Here is a 12,148-nt window from a genome sequence, read left to right as displayed (position 1 = left end):
GCTGTTAAATTATGTGAATTCAGCCAATAGTAGTAGCATCTTATGAAATACAGCGGAGCCGGAGCTATTTTTCAAACAACTGACTTTAGCTCCACTTGAATTTCACGTAGAGCTCCGTTGAAAATGCACGGCTCCGGCTCCAAAGCCCTGGTTATGAGGCTACAGTCGTAACTTGATAACTGTCTATTCCAAGTTTGATAGATAGGCCTATCTTTTCAAAATTCCAATCTCAGGCAATTCGCGCTTTAGCCTAAGTTGTTTGAAACTAGATCCTTACGATTAGACCTAACCAGCGGCGACTCGCCCTAATAGGCTGCAGTCTACCCTCGTGAAATTGGTGAATGCAAATGGAATGTGAAACATTTTTGCAGCCTATCCATTACAAATAGCCACGAGCCGCCACTGGACCTAACCTTCTTTGACATTTTGAAACAGAGGTTCTCAACCGGGATCCGCGAGGAATTTTCAGAGGGTCCGCCGTGAAAGTATTCGAATTTGGTGCATGATTGAAATAACAAACACGATAAATTACAACATTTAAAAGCTGGTTATGTTTTATTTGTGTATTACAGTGATTCTCAAACTGTGTGTCGCGACGCCTTGGTGCGTCGTTGAAATTTCACAGGGCGTCGCACGAAGATTCAGTTTCCTAACTAAAACAATTCATATAAAAAAGTTAAAGTTTTTATAAAGGTATGTGTGGCTATTAATATTTTAATACGTATAGGCGTATATTTCAATACGTCGTGTTCAACTGCATTATATCTTGTAATCACCTACGCAGTAGGCTGCATAGTGCTTAGCCGCTACAGCGCATACAGCGAACCACTGTAGCTGTAGCCCAGTCACATTGTGAACTGTACGGCGGGCCTGGAGTTACTTTTGTGTAAATGAGATGAATGTTGCTTTACTGCTTGGCCTTTCTTTTACAAATAGTGTATATGGCACATTTAGCCCTGTTGATGAGTAGATGATTGTCAACGTTTTCTATCTGCATTTATTTCAACTACACAGGGAAGGTTAGATTATAACAGAGTTCGAAATGAGAGTGGAGGCTTTGTCAACATGCAATTTATTTAGACAAAAACCGACATACTGTACTTGATCCATGCATAGGATTGAACCATAGATTGAAGACATGTACAATAATGGTAGCCTACATCTATGAACTATGAAGCGACGATTAGAAACTTAAAATACAACAAATACAAAAATATTAATAAATAAAGAAAAGTAATCGTGAAATTAACATTTTAAGGTGGTAACAGATTAAGCCACGTTAGAAATGGAAGATATGAGTAACATAGAGTTGTCAACGAAACAAGCCACAGACCTCCAGTGGGGCGTATATATGGGTAAAACTCCTACTTTGCATGTTTAGCGAATAAGTCACCAGTTTTGCCTAGCATTTTTAACAACCGCTTGTGTTGATTAAAAAAGCGTGAGATTCATTATAACGCAACAGTGTAAAATTATGAAAATGGAATTTCGCACCAGGAATTAAAAGTACCCTTTTCTGAACGATAACCAAGAAAAAAAATCACACTGTGATTATCTTTGTTTTAAAACTAACAGCAACTAAGGAAATGCTAGCGGTACAAAAAGCGGATAGTAACATTAGGAGTCGTCCGAAGACGCGTTTTAGCGAATAAAAGACAGTTAGTTTGTAATTTGTCTGAAAAACGTAACGAACAACGCACAATCATCTGGAGTGGTACGAAGAGGCACGCTGGCGTGACACATACCAAGGCAGTAATGACACGGCGAATAACGTAGCAGCAAATAACGGACGAAACCACAGCCAACTGAAGGCGATGACACAGAGCGATAGAAAGGCAGCAAGAGTTAAATTAAAAATCGTCACACTCATGGCCACTATCTCGCGAACCACAGGAATCCAATCCACTGAAAAACATAAGTTACACATTGGAGTTATGACAGCGAATTATTTTTTATCAAGGGATAATCGTTTATGTCTGAAAGGGCTTCAAAATTTAACGATGCGACTATTTCAAAGCAGTTTGAAACACTGTTCAGTTGCGTTGTTCGCTTAGGGCTTAGGCAAACAAAAGTTTTCAAGTGCAATACATGCCTTCTTAGTTTACTTCATTGGTAAATTTAGCAGTGTTGCCAAATCAAAATAATCACTAAGTTAATCCAAAAATAAGGCCACAACAAAATAATAACAATGTGTTATCATACGACACTTAGTATCCACAGCAGATATGCTGTGCTCTCAGTGCTTTTCAAAGCAAACAGTGTCAGTGAAGCCGTTTTGAGGCGTAGCCGAGCACATTATTACCCAGAATCCAACCCTTTTCTAAGGGCCAAGTAGATATTAAATTTAGGTGACAAACCGACGTCTACCGATTCAGGGGCGGACACTAAACAACAAAGCCACTGCGTCATGATCAACAAGATCTATAACCATTCAAATCTTACCTACTGTCACCACCACTCGAGACATTATAGAAAGTCCAACGAACATGAGAACCGAGCCAAAGAGACGCAGGAACCAGGTCATTGCATTGTTTGATGCCTGTTCACTGCGGAATATTTCCTCAGCAGACTTCACTCCTTGATACAAAAGCTCTAGTTGCTTTCCTTTTTTCATTTCAAATGGACCGAATGTGTCGCCAATTAATTTAGCAACGACGCTAACCTGAAAAGTGAATTTAATTAAGATGCAATGGACCGAACGAGATGGAGAACAGGAGTGAAAGCAGAAACGGTTCACGAACGTTCGAACTAAAGCATAACTGCATGTGAAGGTAGGTATAGCGGCAAGCTGAAAACAAAAAACACAAATATGAAACATTAAATTCAATAGAACTACAGTGAAGCTGAGTTGAACTTACAGCGTCAACCACGCCAATTTCACCGGTGTCCGTTACTCCTGCGCACTCAAAAGATACCCTCATATCACCGACCAGTGGCATAGATGGGTCTTTGCCATGGTAGTAGTGTTGTCCATTTATGAAAGCATCCAATCCGGGATTAGGTTCCGTAAGACGGTAAACCGGTTGGAACCAGTTTATTTTATAAATTAAACCGGATGACAGCCGTACTCGTCCAACAGAAATCGATCTTGCCTCAAATATTTCGTCTTTGAAACGCATTTCTCTGCGTATTAAAACAGAAAATAGTGAGACAGATCATACAACAATAACGACTAAATTGCACAAAGCTATAAAAACATTTTGACAAGAGAGTTTTGCAATGTTTTTGTGGTACGTACGTTGGGTTGCGATGACCGACTTCTTCAGCGAAGTCTCTGCTTATCTGAAGATTGGATTTCCACTCGGTAGAGTAAGTGTATGTTCTTTCTTCTCGTGTCCTGTCACCTTCGTTAATTTCTTTAGTGGACGAGTATTCCACCCATTGGTAGATCTCGACTTTCCGATGCAACTTGGCGCAAGGAACACGCAAGCCATAAATCGGATCAGCGACTTCCTTCGAAAACACGCAGCAAAGTTTTAATTATCACTAAACATTTTTTTAAATATGAAGAACATATTGAAGTAGTATCGCAGTTAATGACAGTATTAAGCTTCTGTGTAATAAGCTAATACTGTAGCCTGGTTTAATTCTTCCTTTCCGTGTTCATCATTATGCGCCGTCTCCAAGACGAAGGTTGGCTGTCATGTGCTTATACAGTATACACGTCACGTTCTTACGCTACTCTTTTTGCTTTCCGACGCTTGACAAGTCAGCCCAGTGATGTACATCATCTCCCTAAGTTCGTCTTCTTACCAGGCACCCCTTTCCTCCACCATACCTGCATTCACCAATTGATGTAGTTGTCCTGCCGATCTCCTCAAAATCTGTCCAGCAAACTTCATCTATTTCGTTTGCCCACCTATCTTGCACTCCAATTCTATTTCTAATTGCTTTGTTTGAAATGCGTTTTTTTATGTGATAATTTTAGCATTCTTCTGTAGCACCAGAGTTGAAAAGCATTAATTTTTTTTTGTAAATTTCTTCGTTGTAGGTTTAACTATCACTTCCATATGACATAACTCGTTTGATATAAAAAGATAATACTTTCAGTTTCAATTGCAAATCTATATCTCTTCTTAAAAAGTTCTTACATTTCCAAAATGACGCTTTTGTTTGACCGATCCTTCTTTTTACATCATTGGTGCATCTTAGGTATGAGTGGTTAGTGACCTGTTCCAATATTATTGTTCTCCTTCCAGCTTAATTTTTATTTTCATTGCTTTTTTTCTGTCAACATTGACTTCATTTAGTTTAATTCCATACTTCTTGCTAATTTCATTGATTTTGTCAATACTTTCTTGCAGTTTATCCTGAATTGCTGCTGCTTTGAAATGCGTATATTGAACCTAGTCAACTTAAAAATATATATCGTTGCTTCAACAAACTAATGAAAAGAAATTGTCTGATTACATAATAAAAAGCGTGTTAAAACGAAAAGGTACGACATAACGCATAATCATAATTTGTTGGCAAAAATCTGCTGATGAAATCGATAAGCAACTGAAATTATAGTGATTGGCGTTCTTCAAGAGAATTTCACTAAACAAAGATGAAGCTGTACACAGTTGGTCGAAGCAGGAACAAAATTTACTTTGTCTGCTTTCAAAATTCCAGTGTAATGAACAAGTCTTCCATTCATATTCAAGTTTGTTGACTCGTCTGAAGACACAACTTGTCGCAATCCTTCGTCCAGCATCTGCGTTGTTGCAACAGAGTTCCCCTTCACAAAACACAAAAGAACTTTAGTTTCCCGGATGGACAGTATTTGTCTTACCCAATCAATTCACAATTGGGCTGAGCTCAAACAAAAAACCGCATGTCAATGATCTATTGCTTTACGAAGTTTTTCAAACTTAACGGAGGGTAAATTTGTAATAAAAAGAGATTTTGTTCCTGCCAACATACGTGGGAGTAGCCCATGATGCAAAAGGAGGATCTCCAAAGGATACAAGCTGACTTATATACGTCAAAATATGAAAATAAAATGGAACTGTTTGGCTGATTTTATTATTTTTATTTAATGGAGGATGTTGGAAAGTCTAAATGTAGAAGAAAAGCCCAAACTTGTAGATTAAAAACAGCCATCTCACCTCATTAAAATACAAGATTATAAAAGAAAAGATAAACATGCAGAGTCCAATTACTATTCCAGAACAACTTTGTCCAAGGCGCTGAAGAAATCCTGGGTTTTGCCTGTATGTGACTCTGGTTGTACGTTGCATTTTTAACGTCAACACAAGTGCTATCTTTAGTTTATTACAAATCTACAACCTAATCTTGTGCACCTGATACAGTCATAATAACATCACAGCGACTTCACAATTTAGAACTTGGCATAGGCAATATCCCATAACTACAATCACAATAAATAAACGATAAAATACACGATCAAGGAAATATATTTAAAATTCACAAAATATTTAAAAATGGCGGTAATATGAATTTTTTAGAATGTGCCAAATGATATTCGTGTTTCGTATGTCAAGCAAATTTCACAGACGTGATTTTAGACAGTTACCACTTTTAATGGAAAAACGTTTTAAAGTTTACATTTTTTTTTTGCAAAATTCTTTCAATTCTTGCAGAAAAAGAGATTTGCAGAGAAACTTGCAAGTCCACTGCAAACATCGCTACATTTATGAAGATAAGATCAATCAGGATACAGAATCAGTTACGAACCAAGTGTCCATAAATTAAACAAGGGGCATTCATTTTGGAATACTCGATGGCTGATCATTATCAATGCAACAGCGAAGATCTAGCACTTTCGCAGGAAAGCAGAAATCTTTGTTACCAATGAGTGCAAGAATTGCCTTAGTAAAAATTGCTTGTTGATAAGACGTCTAAGATGCACATCTAGTTGGTCGGGTGACAAAGGGGAGCGCCTTGCGCTTTTGGAAAGGTACACTTGTGAATCGTTAGTCTTGCAAATAAAGACGTCTGCAAACTAATACCTCACAAAGATGATGGTGATATCTGTCTGGATAGCAGGAATCTACAATGCAATCATGTTCCAACTGATTCAAGAATGCACTCAAGACAAAATTTCAGGTGTTTTTTTTTTTCAGGTAAATTGCTAATTACATTTAAACTTGTTGCTGTTAAGAAAACAGTGATTCAAACTGATTCCACCAACAAACGGAAAGAATTTGGTTAGTAATTTTCGATGATTCAAAACTAAGGTGGCAGTAAGTATTGCAAATTTCTTGAAATCAAAACACTGCAATCAACACTGCAAGGTGTTGTCAAGGAACCTTTCTTCTCTTCACAATTTAAACACCTCTTTGCTTGAATCTTTACTAGCAAGATCAATAGACGGTAGGCCATTTAGCGGGGTTAAACGTGTTACATTTGACACAATAGGTGACTTTTGGTACCTTAGAGATAACATGTCTTCTGGAGGGGGGTGACAGCTTGCAGCCACAACGCAGTGCAAGTCAGTATGGAAAAAGTTTGGAGAACTCTTCCCTATCCTCACAAGCAAGCAACTTCCTGCTGCAATCAGAGGTCAAGTTTAAATGTCAGCTCAAGAAGTCAAGTTTACATGTAAGCTCTATGGCTCCAAAACGTGGGCAACATTATCATAAGCAAGCGCCGACAAAGCGATAATAGAGCAGTGGTAAGATGGACCGGTAGACCTGCCGGGTCAAGAGTGAAGACAACATCCAGTTTAAACTTTTAGATTAGAAGATTTAAAACAAGAAGATCAATCCAGCACATCACAAAAAGTTCATGCAGTTTGAAATTCAGCTTAAGCTGAGCAAATTCTCAAACAAAACAATAGTACAATACTACAGTTACGTATAACTTTGGAGAAAACAATTTCACAATCAACAAAAAATTAATGGGGTTGAATAACATTATTTAAGCAATTGCAATACAAAAACAAATAAACAGAATAAACTCAAGCAAGCTTGGATGTTTTTTTGGCAAGACATCATTTATTATTTTCTTAATGAGAGCGTAAGGTTTTCGACGAAAACGTTTAACTTCATTGTGTTTGTTAGTTTGTTTTTGAAATTGTTGGAATAATGTTATTCGTCTCTATACCACAGTTGCGCAACAACACAAGTTGGGTGACAATAAATTATAATTGCAGTACAATAATTACAAGCAATAGCATAAACAATAAAACTGACAAAGAAAATAAATTCAAACGTTTTCAGAAAATTATTTATGTTTCGGTGAAATAGGCTACTACAGTTGCGCAGTGCGCACCCACACATACTGACAGTAAATTATGGTTAAAGACTTACAGTACAATAATTACAAGTAATAGTACAAACACTAACTCTTTACAATAAAATAAACAGAGTGGCCCAAAAGTAGTTACAGTTACTAAACGATCGTTTGAAGGTTTACAGTTAACACCAAGTACAACCAGTATAAAATATTCCTCAGAGTATCAATCTAACTTGGATTTCAACTTTTTTTCTTGCTTCTTGCAATTTATTCTAGTGTTAAATTTTCAAACTAATAGTATATGTAATCACTGCAAACCTACTTTTGGGCCAGCCTGCCTATTTATGATAATTTCTGTGATATCACACAATCCACCCAAACTGTAAAATTGCATGAACTTAGCGAAGACAAATATTTATCATACAAAAACAGGAATTATGCAATTTGGTAGTTAGCATCAATTTGTACAAAATGCTTTAACTTTTGCTTCAGATGCATTTTTGTAAACACAAAACAGTAACTTTTTAAATAAAAGAACATGAGGTCAGGTCAATGAAAAACGTTTTGTCGATCTCAGTTATAAATTAATACACATTCAATAAAATAAATAAATTAATAAGTGAGTGTAAACGAAAAAATCACATTAAGTTAAAATGAAGTCATTCTTTGTCAAGACACCCAGGCCATGTTAGTCGCAAGTACAGATTTTGATCACATTTTATCAGGTTGTGCTGTGTGGTTCCGTAAGCAAAGTGACCGAGAAAAAATACATCATAATTTTCAATTTTTTATCACTTTGAAAACGATGTAAATGCGAAAAAAATACTCATAGTCGAACATTTACATTAAATACTTGGATAGTTAATCCATAGAGTATCCATAGAGTTAATCCATAGTTAATCCAAGAGCATTTTCAAATTTATTTACAATGAAAACACCAAAATCAACAATGAAAATAATACCAATTTTGTCTCTTTTTTTTCTAGATTTAAGAAAAAACAGTACCAGCCATTAATGTTCCATATAAAAAGTTCATATATACTTGTGTGATGACCGCAAAGTTGGTGATGTGCAGGACAGGACTATGCTTCAGCAATTGCTTGAAAATGAAATAAGCTCTTGATTTTCAAAATATATACTTAAAAAAGGCCGTGCAGGGGGTGACTGAAAAATTTGTGGCCTATTATTATAGAAAAATACAGCTTCGGTAGAGAGTTTGTCTTGTTGAACCATAGGCATACGAAGCCGAGCAACGTTATCAAGTTTAGCATATTTAAAGATTATTATATTTACAAAAACACAAAACAACGCAACAATTAAATATCGAACGTTTTCGACATCTAAATATGCTAAACTTGACAATATTATAGAAAAACACGAGATACAGGCTTTGGGGTTTTTTAACACAAAACTTAATGTTTTATAATTGTGTGAAACAGAACTTTCCAAACGGGAACACAAATTGTACTTTTAGGGTAGACAAACAAGTAAAAGTGGGCCTACAGCGGGTAGTTTGCACTGTATATTGCCCACCAAGAGGTCGCATAAAAAATTATTTTTTGAAAAAGGGTTGCACAATAAAAAGGTTAAAAAGATAACGTGACAGTTTTTTGTTCGCAGATAATTGATTTAGTAACAGTAGGCTGGTATAAAGAAAATGGACAAAATAGGTCATTGAGGTGTTGTTCAGTACCTCCGTATCAAAAAGTTAACTCCACAAAAAGTTCAAGTGGACATAACGGCTACACTATAAGACAATGCTCATGCTTCACAAAGGTACAAGCTCTTGACTTGATTTTTAAAAGTAATTAATACAAAAAAGCAAAGCTCAAATTTGAACTTAATTCAGATTAAAAATGTGGATAGTCCATCCATGAAGAGGATTACCCACTAATTTCATTCACACTGAAAATATGCAAATCAGCAGCAATAACGATAGCAATTATACCTTAGCATCTAGATTTGAGAAAAATACAATCAGTCATTCTTTGCAACAATTTAGAATCAACTAAGATACGGCCTGATTTGTCACATTTTTCAGAAATTCCCAGGTTTTTCTAACTTTGGGCAAACGTTTAAATAAATTTTTCTAAAAATTAGATTTTTACGCTTTCTTTACTCTTTTCCCCAGATGACACAATAGGTTTTAACATCCTCACATGTTGAAAAACAAAGAAAATTTGATTTGGAAGATTTTAGTCAGACTGTTAATTTTTCAATAACAGTCTGATTTTACGTTTTTCAGCTTACTTTTTCTCATTTGCTACTGCTTCCCCAAGGCAACAAAAAGTTTTATGTCATCAGGAAACTGCAAAAAGTAAAAACATCTAAAAAAATGTCAGTCAAGCACTAGCAGTAGCTGTAATCAAAATCTGCAAAATATGACAAATCAGGCCGCACGTCCAGGTGGCCATAAACTACTAAATGATTAAAAAAAAAAGAAGTTGATATTCAAATTTAAGTCATACTGAAAACGTGGATGGTCCATCCACGAAGAGCATTACCAATTCCTTTACACTGATACAGTATCATTTTAAAAATAACCAAGATAGTCATGGACCACAACAAAACTACTGGGTATTGGCATTGGGTAGCGCTGACAAATTAACACCACATCAGTAGTCACAGAGATAGAAAAAAAATTTCCAGCATTTGAAACCATAAAAATTATGGTTATTTTCAGGAAGCCAAAGAAAGTGTTAATCAGATTGAAAAAACCGATAAACATTGAGATTATTTTGCACACAAAATGGTCTTGTCTTGTTTCTCGAAATTCTTTTAAAAGTCTGCTAAAGTTGAATATAAAAACGTCAGAGTAAACTACCAATGGAAAAAGAATTCAATTAATAGTGAAGATATAAACAAAAAAAAGGTAGCCTACCTTGTAGCGGTTTATCTAATTCTAATCAAAGCATATCAAAAATAGCTGTAAAATAAATCAAACTTGTATGCAAATACTAGCAAAGCAACACTAAAAAAATTACTTGTACCGTCTAATACAAACACTACCAACATAATGGTGTTATCATGTTTTTCGAAATTCTTTCAAAGTCTGTTGAACATGATAACAAAAAAAGTTTAAATGGTGTTCAAAATGAACATATTTAAATTTTAAATCATATATAGAATTTTGAATCATATATCAAAGACTTCGCTGACATGACGGATATCATGCTTGGAGCAAAAATCTTAATTTACTCTTTTATACCCTCCGCAATGTTTATAGAAAAGTTAGGAATTTCATCTGCCAAAGGGGGTGATCTCTTGAGACTTGAGGAAAGATGGCAGTTGCCAAGAGTGAGTCAAATAATACGTTTTTGACAAATTCTTAGAAACTGTTCAAATCGATATCACATACTGTATGTACATTTTATTTCTCTCAGGCTAATACTTTACTGCAAGTAAAATTTCATATTCTAATTTGAAAATAATACCTCCCTTCTGAGGCTATGGGGTTTGAAGTTGCGTGCCTGGTTGCAAAACTGGTTACTTCTCGACTATGAAAGTAGATACCACTAAAACAACATTGATTTGGATTTCCCAAAGTTGCAAAATTACGAGAAAGTTGGGTTAAAGCTATTCGTTGTCAGAATTGGACTGTTTCAGATAGGGTGAACTGCCCTAATTTGGGCACGGCCATGGCCCTAATTTGGGCATGTTTGTACTTTATCAGGTGTGACAGGTTCAGCCTTGGTGATGCAATGATTATTTTTGCAAGATTATGTAGGGCACATATCTCTCACTTCTCAATAATATTGATTTAGTGCATTTCATTAACCGTCCTTGCAGTTATAGACCAAGAGTGATGGAAAGGAAGGAAAACTTCGCGGGATGTACCGCTCCTACTCTGATAGTGACTTGACAAAGGCAATGAAACTTGTACATGAAGGAAAACTTTCGCAAAGAACGGCATCATTGGACTTCAATATACCCCGTCAAACTCTAAACAGGTTGTTGAACAACAAAAACTGCTCTAAACGTGGTGGTGGGAGGCCAACAACCTTTACTCACGAAGAAGAAAAAGTTCTCGTCTCCGCTCTAATGGATATGGACAGTTGGGGATTCTCCCTCACTGAAATGCAGACGGCTAATGTGCTGAAATATTTTGTTGAACTAACCGGAAGAAAGAACGTTTTCAAATGTGGAATACCTGGAAGAAAATTCATGAGACTGTTCTACCAGAGGTGGAAGAACGAACTATCCAAGAGGCGACCAGAGCATCTCACCATGGCTCGCGCTACTGCATGCAACGCCAATGTTGTCAACAACTGGTTCACCTTACTTGGAAGCCGGCTGGATAAACTAGAGCTCAAGGAACGCCCAGCCCAGATTTTTAACTGTGATGAGACTGGTTACAGCATGAACCCCTCCTCAAACAAAGTCTTCTGCAAACGTGGTAGGAAGAATCCAGTGAAAGTAATTGGTGGCAGCGGAAAAGATTCGTACACTGTATTGGAATGTGCCAACGCTATGGGCCACTGCATTTCGCCTTTATGTTGTGTTTAAAGGAAAGCATCTCTACACAGAATGATGTAGCGGAGGTCCCAAAGGCACAGGCTACAATGTCACTGATAGTGGATGGATGGAAGAACACTCATTCTATGCTTGGTTAATTTTTGAGATTGTACGTTAATTGTTACAATCGAGGAGATTTGATAACCTTTATCTGTCCTTTTCTTTTTTTAAACACTTCCATCATGGCCACATAAAGATATTAGGTGCTAAATTGAGCTTTACTTGTTGATTAGTTTCATAACTCAAATTATTCTTTCCAGGGTGGCAACTGACTAGTTGACCGTATGGTCGTTTCGTTGTCTCCCTATCAATAACAAAACCTCAACATTGTATGTATTATTGTTTTATGTCACTTTTGTGTTTTGTTTTTTGATAAATAAACGATTGATTGATTGATTGATTGATACTTCATTTATCGTAGTTTGCCCAAATTTATCGCAGTAATGCCTAA

At 36.3% G+C, this 12,148-nt stretch overlaps 1 protein-coding gene across 1 annotated transcript; it reads right to left on the bottom strand.

Moving 5' to 3' along the window:
* Positions 1-470: 470 nt before the first annotated feature.
* LOC145778557 (transmembrane protein 43-like) lies at positions 471-8,722 on the bottom strand. The gene is made up of 6 exons (XM_082590065.1): positions 5,091-8,722; positions 4,592-4,720; positions 3,239-3,453; positions 2,859-3,123; positions 2,443-2,662; positions 471-1,905 (listed from the first exon to the last, which is right to left on the bottom strand). The coding sequence occupies exons 1-6, from the start codon at positions 5,220-5,222 to the stop codon at positions 1,703-1,705; spliced, it is 1,164 nt and encodes a 387-aa protein (XP_082446191.1). The 5' UTR covers positions 5,223-8,722; the 3' UTR covers positions 471-1,702.
* Positions 8,723-12,148: the final 3,426 nt, after the last annotated feature.

Source organism: Aplidium turbinatum, chromosome 10 (genome assembly GCF_918807975.1).
Source record: "Aplidium turbinatum chromosome 10, kaAplTurb1.1, whole genome shotgun sequence".
In the NCBI taxonomy this organism is placed as follows: domain Eukaryota; kingdom Metazoa; phylum Chordata; class Ascidiacea; order Aplousobranchia; family Polyclinidae; genus Aplidium; species Aplidium turbinatum.
Note: the sequence above shows the minus strand (reverse complement) of the source record. Positions and strands in the feature narration are given on the sequence as shown.